This window comes from Mucor velutinosus (assembly GCF_035048745.1).
Source record: "Mucor velutinosus strain NIH1002 chromosome Unknown tig00001544, whole genome shotgun sequence".
NCBI classification, from domain to species: Eukaryota; Fungi; Mucoromycota; class Mucoromycetes; order Mucorales; family Mucoraceae; genus Mucor; species Mucor velutinosus.
Window position 1 is genome coordinate 723,278 of NW_027041908.1, and position 19,673 is coordinate 742,950.

Sequence of the window (19,673 nt, forward strand, 5' to 3'; positions counted from 1 at the left end):
TGTGCTTTGGCCGAGAGGCTAGATTTCTTTGACGTTGAATCATTAGAGAAGGGGCCCACTTCAGGGATGACTTCAGGATTAGCTTAGTTTGCTTTGACATGGCGTATAAAAAAAAAGGCCAGATTGCAATTGAGATGTTATGACAGGTTTTTGTACAGCTTCATGTAGTTTTGACAGCTTAGACATTGATATGAAAGTCCCTCAAATAGTCCAATGGCTGGTGAACATTAGCCGTGGTATCATATTTCATTCATGCGCTTCTCATCTCCTCCCCCCCCCCCCAAATGTTGTATTACTAATGTATGGACTGACACAACTCTTCCTCTTTGAATTTCACATATAGCAAGCAAATCCTTAATGCGAAACTTTAATCTTTCTAACCTGACAAATAACCTTAAATTACGGTTCATGATACACACATTACTACATTATTCTCTTGGGCTCTCAAAAGCCGTGATTTTGAACGATAGACAGATCACCGGTTTAATTTACCTATTTTGTTTATATGCTACTAATGTCAAAAGCCAACAAAAGATCAAATCAAGCACACTCACACGCACACATGATGTTTTTTAATATACACAATTTTATTCTTGAGGATCGTTCTTTGATGTAACAGGAATGGTTGACCAGCCATCGCTATCTACAGTGATTTGGGGCTTTTCATAGCGAACTTGAGATGGCGCATCGTCTGAGGAGAATGGGGGTAACAGTAACGGGCACTGGTCTAATAAAGCAAAAATCTCATCGATGCGTTCTACGGTACATACCGTATCTGGACTAGGATCTAAATAAAGAATGCGAGAAAACCCTTCGTTAAAGTCCAATGTAGGAGGGTGGTAATCTCTCACAAATCGGCGCAAAATATGGACGCCATTTCTTCCATGGACACCAGTGGGATGTTGTTCTCGCACCATGATGCGATCGCCGCAGTCTTGTTGACCGGCAGTGAGCACAATGCAGTCAATGGGCACCTTGTAGTGCTGGGCAATGTCTATCCACGTTTTTCGCTGACTGCGATCAAAATTGCAACGATCGACAATGACATTTTGACGTTGATCGAGGTACTTTTTGGTATACATCTCGCATGCTTTTCTACTCTTCATGTCATCTTGATTTACCCTTTGCCAATCCTACATGTCTATGGTTCAATGATCTAGATTAGACAGGGGAGCTCTTTTTCTTACCTTTCGGCATTGAATTAGCTTATTGGATATGGTGCTTTTACCAGAGCCTGGTAGACCAACTAAAACAAGCATCCGATTTGACATTGTTGGGATGTGGGAGGGTAAGGAAAAAAAAAGAAAATAATATAATCTCAACCTAAATCAGGTAAGGATAGATTTTTTTTTTTTTTGCGTCGCTGGTGCTGCGAATGACGTAAATAACGAGTGAAATGTTGTATTTTACCTGCTTGCCCGTGTGTAGTGCGTGTTTTGCATTGAGGTAGCACATTTTGTGCGCTCCAAAAATCATATTTATGCATGTGGCTTATTGGAGTAATTCTTTGTTGTTGTTGTTGTTGCAGTCATTCAAAATAAGGGGTGTAATTTCCTATCAAGTTTTCCATTTAGCTCTGCTTGGAATAATCAAGCGTTTCAGATGCGGCGAGCGAGCGAGCGAGAGAGAGAGAGGGAGAGAGGGCAGAGGATTTCTCCACTCATTATCCATTATTTTCCATTGATTTGGGCGAATTGAGATGCCGCAGAAAAGAAGGAGGTATGTTTTCAAGATGAAATGCTGCAATATAGTTTGTTATGCTCAACGTATATAAATAGCATGGAAAGATAAAAAGACTTTGCCTTTTTCTTTGTCTCTTTTCAACCTTTTTTTCACTCTTACTTTCCAACAGCTTATTCTTTACAACATGGACTTTGAAGACATTGTCGATATGGAGTGGCTCAACAGTCATACCATTGATTCCTCCTCTTTGCCATCTCCACCTTTCATCAAAGATGAGGATTTCAATATGGATTATCAACATTCTTTTAGCAATCAACATATCGACACTGATCAGCTTGTTGTGCAGGATGCCGCAGATGCCAAAGACATGATGGTCATGCCTACCACAGAACAAATCAAGCAGTTGATTGAATTGGCTAAAAGACAACTTGCTCTTCGTGAACAGCTGGCAGCAAGTGGTGGTGCTAGCAATCCTATCATTGCTGCTGAACCTACACCAGAGCCCGAATCACCACCTACCACTACTATCAGCAATTGCATGCTGGCTGCACCCATGGAGCCTTTGATCAAGATTGAAGACCTATACAAGAGCAGTAGCAGCAGTGCATTAGACACGACTCTTTCACCCAGTGCTACTACGCATTCTACATCCACTTTAATCCCCACCACCGCCCCATCAGCTACAATTACAACAACCACAATTGCCAGTAGCACCTCTCCTGCTGCTGCTGCTGCTGCTGATGTTACTACTACAAACATTCCAGACACTGTTTCACCTGAATCTCTAATCAAATCCGAAGACACACCACTTGGCAATTCAAAACGCGAATGTTCTCACGAAGCAGAGGTCCCAATCTCTCTTGAAGCTTATGCTGAAACAGGTGGTATCGATATCAAGAAGCTTACATCCAAAGAGAGAAGACAACTGAGAAACAAGATTTCTGCGCGCAACTTTCGAGTGAGAAGAAAGGGTAGGTTGATATATGTTGTGTGATTAAAGAGAGTGTGTGTACTGATCTTTCATCCATAGAGTACATAACTACATTAGAGGGCCAAGTGAACGATCATAAGAAAGCAAATGAACAGCTATTGCATAGATTAAATGCTGTCGAAGAGGAAAACAAACAATTGAGAATGCAACTTGACTCATTAAAACGTCAAAATCACCAGCTTGTAGGCGACACTAATTTAGATAAAGACCTCAGTATTCTCGGTTCAAAAGCGAGCGATACATATCGTCAAGATACCTCGATCCTTGTGTCTTGAAAGCTCTTAAACTCAACATACTCGCTCTCTCGCATCTCTATATATTCAACTGCAAAAAAAAAAAAAAAAAAAAAAAAAAAAAAAAAAAAAAAAGGATTCCCAACACATACCATTCTCATTTCAATCTTCTCTTGCACAAGTATTTCTCTTCTTTTTTTTCAACAACCATCAACACCAATTTACGAGACAAAGAATATCAAATTACACAAACACACTTTTTGTATCTGCACTGCCCCTTTATCCCTGTCCACTCTCCCCCCCCCCCCAAATCCCACCCCCTTATTGCCTCTTTCTCTCTCTTTCTCTCTCTCTCTCTCTCTCTCTCTCTCTCTCTCTCTCTCTCTCTCACTACATAAAATAAAAGCCACCTTGTAAATAATATTAGACATACATTACAAAGAAAAGTACAAGCACATACACACTAATGTTTTACCTCCTTTTATTTCACACATCAATGAAATTTATATGATTATATACAAATGAGAGAAAATGGCATGATTCCAAGGTCGGTCGTCCAAGCAGATCTTGTTTAGAACCTTGTATTATAGAAGAAGGAAAAAAAAAAGCTTAATTTTGCACACTGTAACATTAGATATACATATTGAACCCATGCATTTATTTAATTTAATGGGCAAGCATCAGAGAGATGTTCGAGGCTACCGCAATAACGGCAAACTCCCTATTCATAAAGTGTTCAATATAATGAAAATCTCTTTAAACACACACAATATTTACCTTGCATTCCTGCGATGCATGACCTATCTCCCCGCAATTGCTACAACGCACCACCGTGTTCTTTTGCCACAGCTTTCTGCTATGAGAACGATGATGGTTTTGATTGTGATGCTGTTGCGATGATTGCTGTTGAGGCGCCATTTCCTCTCTGTAGCCAGCAAACAAATCCTGGTTGCCGAATCCAGCTGTGCCCGTCTTTGCCTGCTGCTGTTGTTGACTTTGCTCTTCTAATTGTTTAACACGTGCTTCCAAAGACAATACATATCGGCGAGCTTCCTCCATCTCCGTTTGTTTGCGACTTTCAAACAAGGCTAAAGTTTGTGTTTCACGTTCTCTAGCTAATGCAATAATTTCAGCATAGCGATTGGTCATCATACCCATTTCTTGTTGCATGTTGTAAACGGATTGAATGAGATTTCCATTTTCACGGTGCAGATTTTTGACAATCAATAGCAACATGTCGGAACTCATCTCTTCCAGATCATGAGGTAATGGCTCTTGCAATTGATTTGAGGTAGGCTGAAGTGGTGCAGTTGCCATAGTAGACATGCCAATGGAGCTGAAGCTACTGTTGTTCTTGATCGTTGGAGAAATAACAGCAGGGGCAGTAAGGGCGGCCAATCCAGGTGGCATCACTTTAGGCGCTTGAATCCCCGGAGGTGGAGCAGAAGCAGAAGCAGAAGCAGCAGCAGCAGCCACCTTGTTGGACATTATCATACCAGGAGGAGGTTGAGTTGTGGGACTCAAGGCGCCATGATTGGAAGCAGTAGTAGCACTGGTAGTAGGGCTTGATGTCACAACAGGCGATTGTGCTACAGCAGGCTTCTTGACATTTTCCTTAATTGGGGTAGTAGCCATTGAGGAAGCAGCAATAGCAGTAGCAGGCTCATCATCCCAAGGCAATTTAGCATTATCCCAGCTAGGAGCAGGCAAAGAAGCAGCAGCAGTAGCAGCAGCAGCAGTGGCCATCTTGGGGCCAGCACGCCAATTGTCATCCGAAGAGCTACCACCAACAGCTTTTGATGGAGATTCCCATCCACCAAGTGATAAATTCGACGCTTTGTCATCAGAACATGTTGATTGTTTCTTTTTCTCGCCAACAGATGAAGCCCAGGACTTTTTGTCAGTGTTCCAGCCAGAACTAGTTGAAGGTGTCTTGGACCAGGCAGATGGAGTAGCACTGGCACTAGCAGACGAAGAAGAAGGAGAAGTGCCCCAACCGCCCAAACTAACGTCTTTCTTTATTTCCTTGTTGGCGCTAGGAGGAGAAGCAGCCTTGGAAGAAGAAGCTACGACATTAGACCATCCATGATCAGTTGAAGCAGTTGTTGCTGATGTAGAGGCAGCTGCAACATTGGACCATTTAGGCGATTTGGTGGTAGCAGGTGCTGTTGGCCATTGATCTAAAGTTGGCGTGATAGATGTGGTAGTTGTAGTTGATGAAATAGGTGTAGACTTCTTTTGTAATGGCTGGACAGGAGATGGCGAGCTAACAGGGCTTACAGCAGCAGCAGCAGCAGCAGCAGCAGCAGCAGCAGCCACAGAGGACCATCCACTAGGCACATTAACCGCAGTAGTCTTCTTTTCGTTTGACAACATGACTTGAGCTTTTAAAGTCTCCCAATCCTGCACTTCAGGTTCAAGTTGGTTTGTATTTGCTTCGGCAGTCATAACAGAGGATCTAATTGTGTCCCAATCTTGAACGTCATTGGATTGATCTGTAATAGCAGGCGATGATGTCTGCGAGAGTTGCAATGAATAAATCCTGTGAAGCAAATTGGAATCATCAAAGAGAGCTTACCTTTGTATCTTCATTTTCAACAGCTACGGACTTGCTCTCCTTCTTCTTTTTGACCTTTTGTCCTACTGCAACATCCACAGGCTTCTTCTTTTCCATAACAGGCTCAGGCTTTTGTTCCGCAACAGTCTTCTTTTCAGGCACGGAGGGTGCAATGTCAGGCACAGCGGTCTTCTTCTTTTCAACTGTAGGTTCCATCGCTGGGGCAGTAGGCTTCTTCTTCTTTTCAACAGTGGGTTCCTTTTCAGGGACCACAGACTTGGAATCCACGATAGGCTCCTTTTTAGACATACTGGACTTTTCATCCTTCACAATATCAGGCTTCTTTTCCGTAGTAGGAGACTTCTTCTCAGTAGGAATAGCAGCAGCCTTTTTTTCCCTGGCATCAGCTGTTTCTTTGTTAGCAGCCTTTTCCTTGGTATCAGTTTTCTCCTTGGTAGATGTCTTTTCTTTGACAGGAGCTTTCTCTTTGACAGCAGGCGCCTTCTTGGCAAGTTCTTCAACTAGGGCAGGTGTAGTTGTGCCACTGCTAGTAGCGCTAGACTTCTTCTTGCTCTTATTCTTCTTCTTTGGCTGATCATCAGGCTCAACACCCATGGACTTGAGCAGTGATTGCTGTCTCTTCAAAGCCAAATTGTCACCTTGAATACGCATACCTTCTTTCAAGAATAGCTTTCCCAATACACCAGCGAGTTCACGACGACCGGTTTGAACACCTTGCTCGAATTCCTTCAACAAATGGCACTTTTGCTGCAACAAGTCCTTGTGAGACTCCACAAATCGCTTCACTTCCTTTTCAATGGTAACAGCTTCCATGACTTCACCTTCCTGCATCAGGGGCTCCAAGCACACCAGGGAAAACTTACAGAACAAGGCTTCAGGAAAGATGTTTTCGGTAACTTCGTAACGGAAGGTCTGACGAATCGTGTAATAGCCGCTCTCCACCTTCTTGATCTTCTTTTTGAAATCCTTATTGTTGAGTTTTTCCAACCGACCACTAAGATTGCCACGCCCTTCACGGTATGTTTTGAGCAGATTGTCAATGTCGCTAATGTAGTCGGCTGTCTTTGCCGTTAAGCTGTCAAGGATACGGCTTTGTGCTGCATCCACTTCCTTGGTAGACTCCATCTTCTTTAGCGAATCGATATCCAATGCCTTGAGCGACTCCCCAATCTTAGACGCATTGGCGTTCTTGTTGCCCTTGTGGTCTTCATGCTTTGCCATGCGCTCTCCCAATTCGTATATGGTGGGTACAATCATTTTCCACAGGTTGCTTGTCAAGACATGGATCTCCTTTAGATGAGCCACTGCAAACACCGTCATAAATTCATGCACTAGTTCCTTCATGCGCTCAAGATGCTGTTCGAAAAGCGAGTCTACTTTGGCAATTTCCTCAGGAGTCGATTTTTTATTTTTGAAATTAGCCGCTTGTTTAGCCCAAATATCCACAAAGGAAACAAACTTTTGGCTAGCGTAATACTCGTCAATGGTTTCCTGACATCCTTTCCCCATCAGCTTGGATCGTCTCTTATTGAAATCTGCCAATTGGCCCAAAAAGTTGTTGAGTGGGTGCCATGCTTGTTCCAAAGCGATCTTGAGCTCAGCCAATGCCTTTTTGACAGCTACTGCTTCGTGCTCGTTGAAAATATTTCTGTCAAGGTCCAAATCGGCTGGTGTCTTTGCTGTAGGCTTTGAATGGTTGCATGTCGGTGTGGTATGTGACAACAGGATATCGCCAGTCAAGTTCTTCAATAAATGAAAGCAATCAGAGGGTAAGCACAGGGCTTGTCGTTCAATGATGAGTGGATCCAGTAATTGTGAGGGATCTTTCGGATCTTCGACAAGAGGGATCGCATCGGGATAAGGGTTGAATTCAACAGGCTCAAACAGATCAGGCAAACCAGAGTATCCACTCGGCAAGGTTGTCCACAGTTTACAGGCCTGAACAATTTGTGTGATTAAGCTCTCTTCGTCGGCACGGGCAGGTGTCGTCGTCCAGGAGTCCACCAAACTCATAAACTTGTCAATCATCAATGCTGAACGCTCCTTTTTATAGACATCGTCCTGTCCGCCCGCTGCCTCGTCGCTGATAAAGTTAATTTGATAAGGTCCAGCTTGTAAACCGCCACGCTGATTCTGTTGCTGACCCTCAGGGACCTCTTCCTGCGTCTTTGCGTTCCAAACAAAGTGTTTTTTATATACAAATTGAGCCCATTCACGACAGTAAAGACTACGCGTTTCAGTGTCGCAAGCTCTAAAACGTGCCAATTCCTTCGAGATTCCACTTTGTTCCACTCGTAATACTTCTATAGGCGTTTCCATTATAATATTTTATAGTACAATCAAATGAAAAAGAAAGAGCAGGTAAAAAAAATTTTCAGGCATTTGATATTTTCTATTAAAAAAAAAAAAAAGTTGAAAGTAAGCAAATTGACGGCAGGCAGGCAGGGAGAAGAGACATCTTATTAATTTCTTTCTTCTTCTTTCGAATATATCATGGACTCAAGAAAAAGAAAATCGCATTCACCTCAATACCGAGACGACGACGATGAAGAGGACATTTGGGAGAGAGAAGCTTCCACAGCTGCTTCATCCAACAGGTAAGCATTCCCATCGCAGATTTTTGACGAGAAAAAAAAAATCAGACATTCATACCCTGCAGACGTATCAAGCCAACTCCACCGAATCCTTATGTTACAGAAATTGATACTCTCAACAGTCAATACGGGATATTACAGTATGTATATTAACTAGTATGGACAGCATTCAATACTCATAACAATGGGCAATAGAAAGACGGAGACTGATCTACAACAAGAGCTTGCAGACTTAGAGGCAAGTTTGCAAGCACTTGAACAAGAGGAAACGCATGAACAAGCCCAATTGAAGAGAGCTGAAGACGAGGTACCAATCCAACAGCATTGCCTTCTTTCAGTAACTAACGACCACCTAGTACCTCGCTGCTGCACAAGAAGCAATTGCACTATACAACTCACAATTAAAAGATACCCAAGATAGAGACCTAGACGAGACCATCACCATTGCCAGCGACACACCCTACTTGAAATCAGACGCACAACTCATCAAGGAAATCAAGCGTAGACTGCAAGAATGGGAATCCTTGCTGGTCGACAAACATATAGACGATACAAATGCCATCATTGATGCCACAGTGCGCCAACACCGTAGAAGTGAGTTTGACATTATGGATCTCAATGCACAAATTAGCGGACTTGAAGCAAAAATGCAAATTCTTGAGCGTGATCGAGCCAGACTCAACTCGCTGCCACAAATTTTGCCTATCCTACGATCAGAAACAGAGAAATATGCAGCAGACATGGAGGAGACGACCAAGAAATTGGAGCAACTGGAGAAGGATGTTCTAAGACCCTATTTGGCGAGAGTGGCGATGGAGAGTGTATTATATCCGCTTTATGCAAGTTTCCTGACAAACGAAATCACATTTGCTCAAAGCTATCTCAAGGATTTGGAGTCTTTGTATGATAAGAGTATCAAACAGCGCTCATATCAGCAATTGACTACGTTACTCTATGAAAAAGATGCCACTTTCGAAGGGCTTCAGTTACGCTCACTTGAATCTCTGTTAGTTGTGGATCCATCACCATCACATCAGCCATTGATTGAATCAGTTTCAAAAGACATAGATTCGGATGATACGCTCCTGGTTAGGCTCATCAAAGGGCTTGTAAAGAAAGCATTAAAGCAATCGAAAATGAATACGGCAGAGTTGTCACTGGCTGAACAGATCAAAGTATTACAAGATCATGCACAAATGCAAAATCAAAAATGGCACGAGGACTTTCAATCGTGTCAAGAGGCAGCTACTGAATTGTAAGTTCTGTTAATTAGATGCACTGTTCTCATGTCGTTTTAATACCATGTATAGGATCTCACTGCACAAGAGATTGTCAGACTCACTATACCGCCATTCCAAATCAACAGATGATCTAATTATGGCACCCAAACCGTATACCACACTGCAGGAGGAACTCGAGTTTCGCACAATGGAGATCAAAACGGCATTATCTATGCTGGAGAAGGTACTTGAGATACACTATTCATGTGTCAGTCAATGGTAGTATGACTAACCTTCTTCGGGAATCAGGAAGCAAATAATAGTGAAAAGAGATCATTGTTTGAGCAGCAACGAAAGCTTTTTTCTTTATTTTTCACTGATCCTTTATCATTCGAGATGTTACATACTGATTACAGTTAAAAACTGCTGCTTGCGTCGCCAAAATTGGAAATATAACCATTTGTTGCTTGTATTATCTTACAGACACTACATGGAAAATGAGAAACAAGTTGTTTGTTAATATCCGAAAAATAAAAGCCTAGGAATCAAAGGTAACGAACTCAATCGGAACCTGACCCTAATAATTATTGCTGGTGGTAGCTCTTTACATGCTGAACCACTTGATACTACATCTATCCAGGTCAGCCATCCTTAGAATATTTCTAACAACGGTGGTGATGGCTTGGCTGCTTAACGCTAATACAATCAACCATCATTAGAACAACAACGGAGATTAGTAATCGATATATTTTAGCATCCAAAACACTGAACGTGATAATTAAAAAAACTACCCATCTATTAGGTTACTAGCCCAAACCTCACATGAAAGCGCGCCCATTTTCATCTCCTCTATCCTCCCTCAATAGCTTATATAAAAAATCATACCAAGCTGTTCAAAGTGTCTATTTTTTTTTTGGTAGAACGTATTTTTCGAACTCCGATTCTTATTTCGGATTCCGATTTGGAACCCTGCTCTTGTCCTCTAAATGATGGTGCAAACCAAATTTGTGTAGGTAGCATGGTTGTTGATAAAATAGAGATTTTAGAAAATAGTTAATTTTGAATAGATGCTGCCAGTAAAAGTTTTTAAATTACTATATGAATGTGGAATGTATGTGTAGTGAAAGTTGTAGAGAAAATTTCTTTGGGCTGAGACATGCTTTATGTAGGGTTATAGAAGGCGATGCGAATGAGTAATGACGGAAAATGTTCCAAATGACCAATTTTCAAAGGGCCATACCGCTAGATTTTACCAAGTGAACGAGAGCTTCAAACTTAATAACTTCTGTTTCTTTTTCAATTCTTTATATAATAGTATAGTTTCTGTGGAATACACCCACTCTGATCAGTATTCGGACAGTTCATCTAGATACCTGGTTTAGATATAAACTACCATGACCCACAAAACTGTCCCAATGTCTAGCAGTTTTTACTTTCAGACCTTATCACCGGGCGGGAAGTTATCCAATAATAATGAATTTAGTATTTTCTAAAAGCTAAAACTGTCTTCTTTATATCGTTTAATTTTTATAAGCACATAGCTGTAGAATCACAAGCTGTGATTGGCCAAAGTCATAAGGTACATTGGGACAGTATTGTGAGATCTTTTGAAAAATCACAAATTCAGTGATAACTCAAACCCACAATTTGGAAAAACCTCCAGAGCCTCGTATAAGAAAGCCTCATGTAGTGCAAGTAGTCTCCATTATCCATCTCGGAGCTCTAAATGTCAGGTACGTTGATTATCAAGCCATGAAAGCCATTGCTGTCTCCAAGGTTAATTCTGCAATCACAATGCTTCGAAGCGGTGTTTCGATTCGGAAAATTGCTGAAAAACTGTCTTTGGGTAAGTCTACTATTGGGCTAATTAGAACGGAGCATTGTCCGGGTGTGAAAACCTCGAAAGGTGGTCGTCCTAGGGTGTTGTCTGAAGCCGACAAGAGCTATTGTGTTCGAAAGGTAACCAAGGAACGGGTTTCACGCGCCGTCAAGGTCACAAAAATGTTTGAGAAGAATTTCCAGATAAAGGTTCACCCGGAGACCGTTCGTAGAGCACTCCGCACTGCGGGCTTGGGGGCTATCGAGAAGGAAAAGAAGCCTTTGCTTAGTGACGCTTATGTCAAGAAGAGACTTGCGTGGTGTAAGCAGCACAAAGACTGGACTGTTGACGACTGGAAACACGTTATTTGGACAGACGAGACCAAAATTAACCGTTTCAACTCAGATGGGCGACAGTGGGCCTGAATTCGATCTGGTGAACAGCTTCAAAACCACCATGTCAAGCTCACGGTAAAACACGGTGGTGGCAGTATCATGCTTTGGCGTGCCATTACGTATGCTGGTGTTGGCTGGATGTGCAAGATAAATAGTAACATGGATAGGGCATTCTAAAAAGAAATTCTGCAAGACGAATTGGAAGAGACTATCACTTTTTCCATCGAGAAATTGGGCTTCAGCCGTGAACAAGTGATATTTCAGCAAGACAATGATCCCAAACACACCTCAAATTTGGTCAAGGAGTATCTTCAGGAACAGCCATACCAGGTCATGGAGTGGCCCCCACAATCTCCAGACTTGAATCCTATCGAAAACATGTGGACTTTGTTGAAAAGGCGTCTCAATGAGTATGAAACCGCAACCAAGGGTATGAATGAATTATATGAGCGAGTAACTGAGATTTGGTATGACCAAATGAAGCCGGAGGAGTGCCAAAAGGTTATAGAAAGTATGCCTCAACGTATTGCGGCCGTTGTCAAAGCAATAAGGAAATGGACAAAGTATTAAAGTCCTATAAAATAATAAAACTTAATTTTTCCAAATATCTCACAATACTGTCCCAATGTACCTTATGACTTTGGCCAATCACAGCTTGTGATTCTACAGCTATGTGCTTATAAAAATTAAACGATATAAAGAAAACAGTTTTAGCTTTTAGAAAATATCAAATTCATTATTATTGGATAACTTCCCGTCCGGTGGTAAGGTCTGAAAGTAAAAACTGCTAAACATTGGGACAGTTTTGTAGGTCACGGTATATGTGCACTGGATTAGATGTACGATACCGGTTTATACTATAAGAAGATATGGACTTCAGATACGCTAGTACTATAAGATTCATACTATATAAGATATAGGTTATAGATGGCACCATGGACATAGGTGGCGCTATAGGCTTATACTTGTATTCCGACATTGGGTACGGATGTTTACCATATATGGATAAGCACGAAGATTAATGCAATATGAACCTGTTGCTTCAGATGTGCACTTTATGATCCACGCTATAAGACACATGCTTATATCCGTGATACAATCTACAGATACTTTATGTACTACAGACTTGCACTATATATGAGATATGCTATAGACATGCCATATATCCAGATACATGCTAACGATGTATGCTTAGCTATATACACTCAGATACGTACTATTGATATAGACTAAGTAGACTGTACCTATTGGATACATGCTACTAGATCGATATTAATTATTCTTATACAAAGGATAGATCAGGGTACTTCGGATGAGAGCTTAATTATTCATCCAGGCAAAGGTAGATCATGCTTAGCTTGCTGGAGTCGTCTTATAACATGATTAGACGTTAGGTAATCTGAGTTGCATTATACCGTATGTTCACTTAAATCAGTAAAACTTTCATCCATTGTTATAGTATATAAGAGCGATCATCTACCTGGCCAGTAGAGATACTTCAGTTTACTTTACACCTGTCAGTTTGATACTTGTTGTTGTGCCAGAAGGGCAACAACTGTCTATAAAGATTAAGGTATTCTTGATGTGTAGATATGTCTGTGTTGTGCAACAACATGGACAAGCTATGACGATTGAAGTGCATCGCAGCTATCTACTAGATGCTGAGGTTCACCAGATGTGATAAGCGTTGCACAAGATGAATTGCTACTTTGGCATTCAGAACTTAGTATAAATAGAATAACTCTTGTCTTCATCAATAAATCTTTAATTTTTGTGTCTAATCTTATTCAAATAAGTCTTTTCTTGTTTTTATAATATCGAACATTTTTTATAAGCTACAAATAATAATTCTTTTATTCTTTGTGCTTATCAATACTAAACCTACCTTTATCAAGTTGACTTTATTCTTTTTTTATTCTTCTATTTTTCGTGGAATCAGGTCTTATGAATCCTCAAATTCCACAATCGTGGATAGACCTTAGTCTAGTTTCACGGCTAGATATGGCATCTCTGTAGTGGACAATTATCAAAAGTGTCCTGCTAAGCTGATAAATATCTCGTTCAATCCGAGCAAATTGTCAGATTCAAATTTGCATGATATCTTTGTCGCTTAAGTTATGAAATCACTGTAGTTGTTATGTCAAAATACAATGTAAAATTGAATCTGCCAAAGAATTACACTTTTATTGAGAATGCATCGCAAGGATGCATTTATATACTTTTCATTATGCTAGGGTTTACAGCATGATGATGAACTATAATGCAAATAGGTTTACTATCTACGCAACAATTGATTTGTAAATCATGATTAGCATGATTTACCCAAAGGACCTAAGAATAGCCTAAAACCTTTAGTGTGAGACCTTGCTATGACATTTGATATCACAGTAGTTGCGCATTTCAAAAAGAAAGACCTGAACCTCAAAAGTAGAATAAAAGCGTTAATTGTCTATACGTTGATTTCAGTAGAATGCAGAACATTGGGGTCATCAGACAGAACTGTGATTTACTTACTTCTTCGGCAACACAACCTACTCTGCTTTATTTTTGGTCATATTCTATTTAAATTTAGCCATTTTCAAGCACGAATAACTCATGCTACAAAGCGTTGTGGACGCTCGGAATATGGCCAAATGTCTCTCCTTGCCCACGCTTTACTTACTGATGCTTTATCTCAAAATTTTTTAGGTCATTGCAAATCCATAAAAATTCTCATGATTTTCATATGTACTAGTAAGGGAAAATTCTTGAAAATCAAACGATCGCATTTTTCACCCCAAAAATGAAGACTTTTCCTATGATATATATTAGTTCAAATTAATTCTAAAATGCAACACAACACTAGAAGCTGTTTATATGAGACTTTTATATGCTAGAATTTGACATAGTCACAGAAGACGTGTTTTCCTATTTTTGCAATTTTCTTATTATTTTCGGTCTAAAAGCTGAATGAAATTAGCATCATTCGATGCAGCTTTTTTAGATTTCCAAAAATGTATTAGGAAGTTGAATGTGACAACGACAGTTTTCATTGTTAATTTGGTAAAAACATTCAAAGAATGTCAAATCAAGTCAAGTTTGAACACGAAAATACCGCTGCACAATTTCAAATTAAATGGCCGCGATTACCACTGCCACGGTACAAGGCAGAGACTAAATCTACAGGCGGTGACGTCCGATACGTTGCCCTCGCATTTTTTCATACCCCATTTTTTTTTCCCTTTTTGCAAAACGCGTTTAGCATCAAACCATGGTCGTTTTGGAACCGTTTGGTTGATAATAACACTAGCTTCTGATAACACTATCCTGCACTGTTAGAAAGACTTGATACTGCTTCTTTGAAGTGGAATATAATAGGTGCCATTCGATAACGAGTATTGGAAGACCTAGAATTAACACTAATCGAATTCGTTTATTAGATTTCGATAATTTTTTTGCCTGTTTGACATGGGTGTTGCTGCTATTATTTCTCTGCTACCTCTGCTGTCTGCATCTTTGGCTTATTATGTCTGGTGGCTACTTCTTTGGTCTCTATCTCTGGCGGTTGTTGCTTCTTTAATCTTTGTCTGGTCTTTGGTGTCGCTCGTTGTTCGGTTTACTATACTGCTGTTGTTGCTACTGTTGCTGCTGCTGGCGTTGCTTCCGGCGTTGCTTCTGGTGTTGCTTCTGGTGTTGCTTCTGGTGTTGCTTCTGGTGTTGCTGCTGCTGCTAAAATGGTCTTTCCTGGTCTATTGTCTTTGTTATACACTTGTTCTCTGGTCTATCTCTGGTAATTGCCTATTTTCTGGCATATCCGTGGGTGTGGTAAGTGGTAGGTATCTTTTTTTCTTGTGGTCGCAATGATATAAAGCCTTTCTGGACGTTTGTATTATTGCTTCCTTTCTTGTGATAATGCATTTATAATGTTTGCATTGTTACGCTGTTTTTTTCTTCTTTTGTTGGCTGTGATATGATCAGCTCAACGGATGCTTGCAATGTTGTTGCTTCGTATGTATGAACAACAAGCATGATGTGCTGCTCTATATCTGTATTGCCGTTGGAATACTACTTTGGTATATGGCCGTGGATTGTTATTTGTGTTGCCTCTGTCGCTTCACATGAAACAGCAATAGTCATTATGTTGTATTGCGCATTTATAATACTGCTGTTGCTCCTGCAATTGTGCAGATTGATGTTGCTTTACATCCGACTATTACCATGCACATTACTCATGTATGCATTTTTGTTGTTGCAACAACAACGATCTGTTCTGAACATCTTTGATGTTGTATTTGTTGTTATGCTTTTCTTTTGACTCACTTTTTTATGTGTGTGTTCCTTTTTTGCCTACATACTACTATACTCTTATAGTAATATGTTCTTTTCTTATTTTTATGTTTCTTTGAAGCGTACCTTTTTTACGTTGTGTGGATGTGCCTATCCCTGAAACTCAACAAGACTCTATCCGAGGCTAGGAGGTAGATAGGCTGCCTCCACTTGGTTATCACTACTTACTTTAGTGATGATTGAGGGTCTCAACACCAGAATCTAAAGCTAGGTTGTGTAAGTAAGGCATGCTCTAACATCAGAGGGAAATTTGATGATAGTAACAGCTATATTGCTATATATAGCGGAGCTTAAAATTTTGCCTCACATCAAAACAGGGGGAAACCCTCGCAAATTTTTTTTTAGGTCAGCGGAGTTTTCAAGCAACTTGATTGGCTGAGGAGTTGAAAGAGAAAAGGTCTATAAATAGTTGACTTCCTATTGATCTGTCACTTAATATAATTTTGTGTTTGTAATAAATGGCTACAGTTCTGGTCTTCGCGAATGTTTGCAGCAAAGAAACAACAAGCTCAAGCCTGACTTTCTTTCCCTTATTCTCCTTTCTTGAATCCTGTTGAAGAATGCTTCTTAAGATTTAAAAATTTTGTGAATTACCCTCTTGATAGTGATGCGGTATTTAAAGATAGAATAAGGGCTGGTAGCTATGGCATAAGAAGGCTATGGAGGCTGTGTCAAGGCTGTGTCAGGCATCAAAGACTTATTATACTATTGAACACAATTTGTATTTTGATCTTCAATCACTATTTTGATGTGCAAATAAGGCACACCCTCCTTATTTTGTTTGTAAATGGTATGTATGTATTTTACTGGTAGCCAGATACGCCACTATGCCTTAATATGAACATAAACGCAACCTCTTCTACTGATGCTGAGAAACTATTTGCTCATATACATTCTGTATATTGCTATATCCTCAAATTATTCAGCTATCATATATAGAGATTTTACATATTGCATTTTTTTATTGGGAGATGTTAATCTGTAAGATTACTTTCAAATGACCAGCGAAGAAGGTTGTAGCAAGGCCATGATTAACATTGGTTAAACAAAAGGAACTGATAGAAGTCGCCGAGTTACGGCTAGCAACAATAGAATCGTTAAATCAGATCAATGTTAACTCCAACATAGCTCTTCTCAAAGAGCTCGATTCGAAAGAGTATATATTTATAAGCGAAACAGAGCAAGGCTCGAGTTAGACAAGCGTCTCTTTGGTCAAGATGTATACAGCTATATATTAAAAACTAGTTTATTCTGTAGGGTCTTTCTTAAATTATAAGCTGAATTGGTATTTTAACAACGATCAAGTATTGCGGTAGTAGTAGAGTCAATCACCTTAAACAGACCCAACAATTTCATCTGCCTTTTGTAGAGCCTCAATCATCTTCTTGCACTCTTTTCTTCTTTGTTGAGTAAACTCTGATTCCTGCAGCAAATCATCCAATACTTCTGCCTTGTACAATTCAGACAAGAGCTCTCTTTGAAGTTCCTCCTTGGCATGACTAACTAAATTCAACATGATAGCCTTGGGTACCATATCAATCATGGTACGTTTAACAATATTGTAGTAAGATTGAATTAGAAGCTTGATGACTTCGGTCTCCATGAATTCACGTTCGGATAAAGCACCCATAGCTTTCAAAGTAGCAGGAGGCTATCAAGTGGTATCGTTTAGTCTTCTTTCCCATGTTACCGTCACCTCTCTGTTAGATACTTACAGCTTCCATTAATGCACCTGCCGTCTTTTTGGTCTTTTTAGGGCCAGAGAAGAAGCTGCCAAAGAAGGATCCATTTTGATCGGAATTAGAGTCAAAGCTAGATGCGCTGGAATGAGTGTTTGTTTGTAAAGCAGCTAATTGCTGCTGTCTACTAACACCGTTTGTTGTACCATTGTGTTGTTTATCCGTAATTTGTGCAGGTTGATTTTTGGCTTGTAATTGTTCATTGACGATGGCAATAGCTTGATGTCCACTCAAAAAATCAGGATGGGCCGTGTTGATATAACAAGCCTCCATACTAACATGAGACATTATATAAATACTTTTTAATCCACAACAGCATGAATACAACCATTGACTTACGCAACAAGATCAGTCACCAACTTGCTAGTAGGCGTGAGAGCCTTCTTGAAGAAGGACAGCACAACTTGATAGAATCTTTCTTTAAGAGCAGGGAATCGTTTAAAGAACTGTTTGTTCAACAATTGACTCAAAATGCGAACCAATTCATCATACACCATGTTGATACACTTGACACTGGGTTCCTCCAAACGTTTGATTTGTTGCTTGATAATGACTTCAAATGCAGTGGTTGCGACAAACAGAGCAGGGGAAGAACCAGAAGAGTTGTAAAGAATGGTACGGATATCGACATCCTTGATTTGTTCCAAGGGATCCACACTTTTGACACCGTTCGAGTAGAGTTCATGAAAGACAAAACTGATTCTTGCACCACCAGACAATTCAAAGCTTGTGAGATCATTCGAGTTACCATCAATGATAGTTCTAAATTCAGTACAGAATTCAGTGATGATGTTGAGCACCAGATTGGCTTGGCCAGAGTTGGATCCATCGCTTAAAGGATCGCCCAACTGCAATAGCTCTTGTTGGTATTTTGTCAAAGCAGCCTGAATCTTGGCTTTGATTTCAGGAAGGGTATTACGGATATGATGCATCAAGATCTATGAGTAGGAAGCATGAGTGTGTCTGTGCTTGGCAATGTCTCTTGGAAGTGCCTCCTCACTTACCATGTTCAATTTGCGTGCCAAGAATGGAGTACCGCAGTACTGAGCTTTACTTCTGTAGGAAGCATGATTTTCGAAATATTCCCGCTCAGCACTCAATGCCTTGGAGATGGATTTCTTATTGTCGATATCGCGTTGACCACGATTCACAACAGGAACATAGCCCAACCTCAAGGGAATGACTCGTCCAGCCAAGATATCAATCACATCAGTACCTTGATCCATCAAATCCACCTTTGTCAAGACACCGATTGTACGCAAACCCTCAGGATCGACTTCTCTGGCTAATTTCAAGCCATCTGAATTTGCCAAGTCAGTGTTTGCAGCAGTAACTGCCAAGATGATGGCATTGGGTTTAGTGACGTATTTGAGGATCATGTCGCGAATTTGCTTTTCAATGTCTTTGGGCTGATCTCCCACAGGCACTTTTGTTAATCCAGGTAAATCGATCAAGGTCAAGGTCAACACATTGGGCGAGAAAATACGTAAATTGATGGGCTGTGGTGAGATGCCAACGTTTTTGCCTGTCTTCAACTCCGTGTCCTTCACGATCTCCTCCCTAATCTTGTTAAAGTTGTAAAACTTTTGTCCTGGCAAATGCAAGAACTCGCCCCATTCATCTTGGTTTTCTTGGGCGTCAGAAGAGGGCACTTGGTCATTTTTGGGTGAAGTAGGTGTGTTGCTGGATGCAGCTCGGTTGATGAGTTGGAGGATCTGTTGCATGGTCAGTAGCTGACATGATAGCCAAGTGCGAAAACCAACTTACAAGAGGTCGACGTGTGACAATACCAGTGCCTCGAGGTAAAAAGTCTCTACCAACAATGTTTTCCAGCACTGAACTTTTGCCACTACTTTGAGAACCGATCACTGCAATTTGAGGTAAATCGACTGGATTGTGCACTCCCACTGTAGCAAAGGCATCTTGCAGTTTGTTTACTGTGAAAAAGAAAAAAAGGGGGGAGAATGTGAGTTACAAGAGTTTCAAGAAGGCTGTAATAAGTTCGGCCGTTCAAGATAATGCTATGTGCCTGTTTGTTTTGACGAGATATACGTTACCTGTCTTGATAAGTTGTGAGTCCATCTTTTTCTGTGTA

At 40.5% G+C, this 19,673-nt stretch overlaps 6 protein-coding genes across 6 annotated transcripts; 3 read left to right on the forward strand and 3 right to left on the reverse strand.

Annotated features, from left to right (window-relative positions):
- Positions 1-587: 587 nt before the first annotated feature.
- ATC70_005550 (uncharacterized protein) lies at positions 588-1,271 on the reverse strand (the record flags this gene model as incomplete). Its single annotated transcript, XM_064824837.1, has 2 exons — positions 588-1,133; positions 1,188-1,271. 2 exons carry the CDS (start codon positions 1,269-1,271, stop codon positions 588-590), a joined length of 630 nt encoding a protein of 209 aa, XP_064680214.1.
- A 596-nt stretch (positions 1,272-1,867) lies between these two features.
- On the forward strand, positions 1,868-2,949 carry ATC70_005551 (uncharacterized protein; the record flags this gene model as incomplete). Its single annotated transcript, XM_064824838.1, has 2 exons — positions 1,868-2,654; positions 2,714-2,949. The coding sequence occupies 2 exons, from the start codon at positions 1,868-1,870 to the stop codon at positions 2,947-2,949; spliced, it is 1,023 nt and encodes a 340-aa protein (XP_064680215.1).
- A 619-nt stretch (positions 2,950-3,568) lies between these two features.
- ATC70_005552 (uncharacterized protein) lies at positions 3,569-7,804 on the reverse strand (the record flags this gene model as incomplete). Its single annotated transcript, XM_064824839.1, has 3 exons — positions 3,569-3,628; positions 3,685-5,424; positions 5,486-7,804. The coding sequence occupies 3 exons, from the start codon at positions 7,802-7,804 to the stop codon at positions 3,569-3,571; spliced, it is 4,119 nt and encodes a 1,372-aa protein (XP_064680216.1).
- Positions 7,805-7,978: 174 nt separating this feature from the next.
- On the forward strand, positions 7,979-9,719 carry ATC70_005553 (uncharacterized protein; the record flags this gene model as incomplete). The annotated part of the gene is made up of 6 exons (XM_064824840.1): positions 7,979-8,082; positions 8,145-8,219; positions 8,275-8,386; positions 8,436-9,334; positions 9,390-9,543; positions 9,609-9,719. 6 exons carry the CDS (start codon positions 7,979-7,981, stop codon positions 9,717-9,719), a joined length of 1,455 nt encoding a protein of 484 aa, XP_064680217.1.
- A 1,332-nt stretch (positions 9,720-11,051) lies between these two features.
- On the forward strand, positions 11,052-11,543 carry ATC70_005554 (uncharacterized protein; the record flags this gene model as incomplete). The annotated part of the gene is made up of 1 exon (XM_064824841.1): positions 11,052-11,543. The coding sequence occupies one exon, from the start codon at positions 11,052-11,054 to the stop codon at positions 11,541-11,543; it is 492 nt and encodes a 163-aa protein (XP_064680218.1).
- Positions 11,544-17,172: 5,629 nt separating this feature from the next.
- Positions 17,173-19,660, reverse strand: PIK1_1 (Phosphatidylinositol 4-kinase pik1alpha (PI4-kinase)(PtdIns-4-kinase); the record flags this gene model as incomplete). Its single annotated transcript, XM_064824842.1, has 6 exons — positions 17,173-17,490; positions 17,555-17,852; positions 17,918-18,516; positions 18,583-19,293; positions 19,346-19,515; positions 19,636-19,660. The coding sequence occupies 6 exons, from the start codon at positions 19,658-19,660 to the stop codon at positions 17,173-17,175; spliced, it is 2,121 nt and encodes a 706-aa protein (XP_064680219.1).
- Positions 19,661-19,673: the final 13 nt, after the last annotated feature.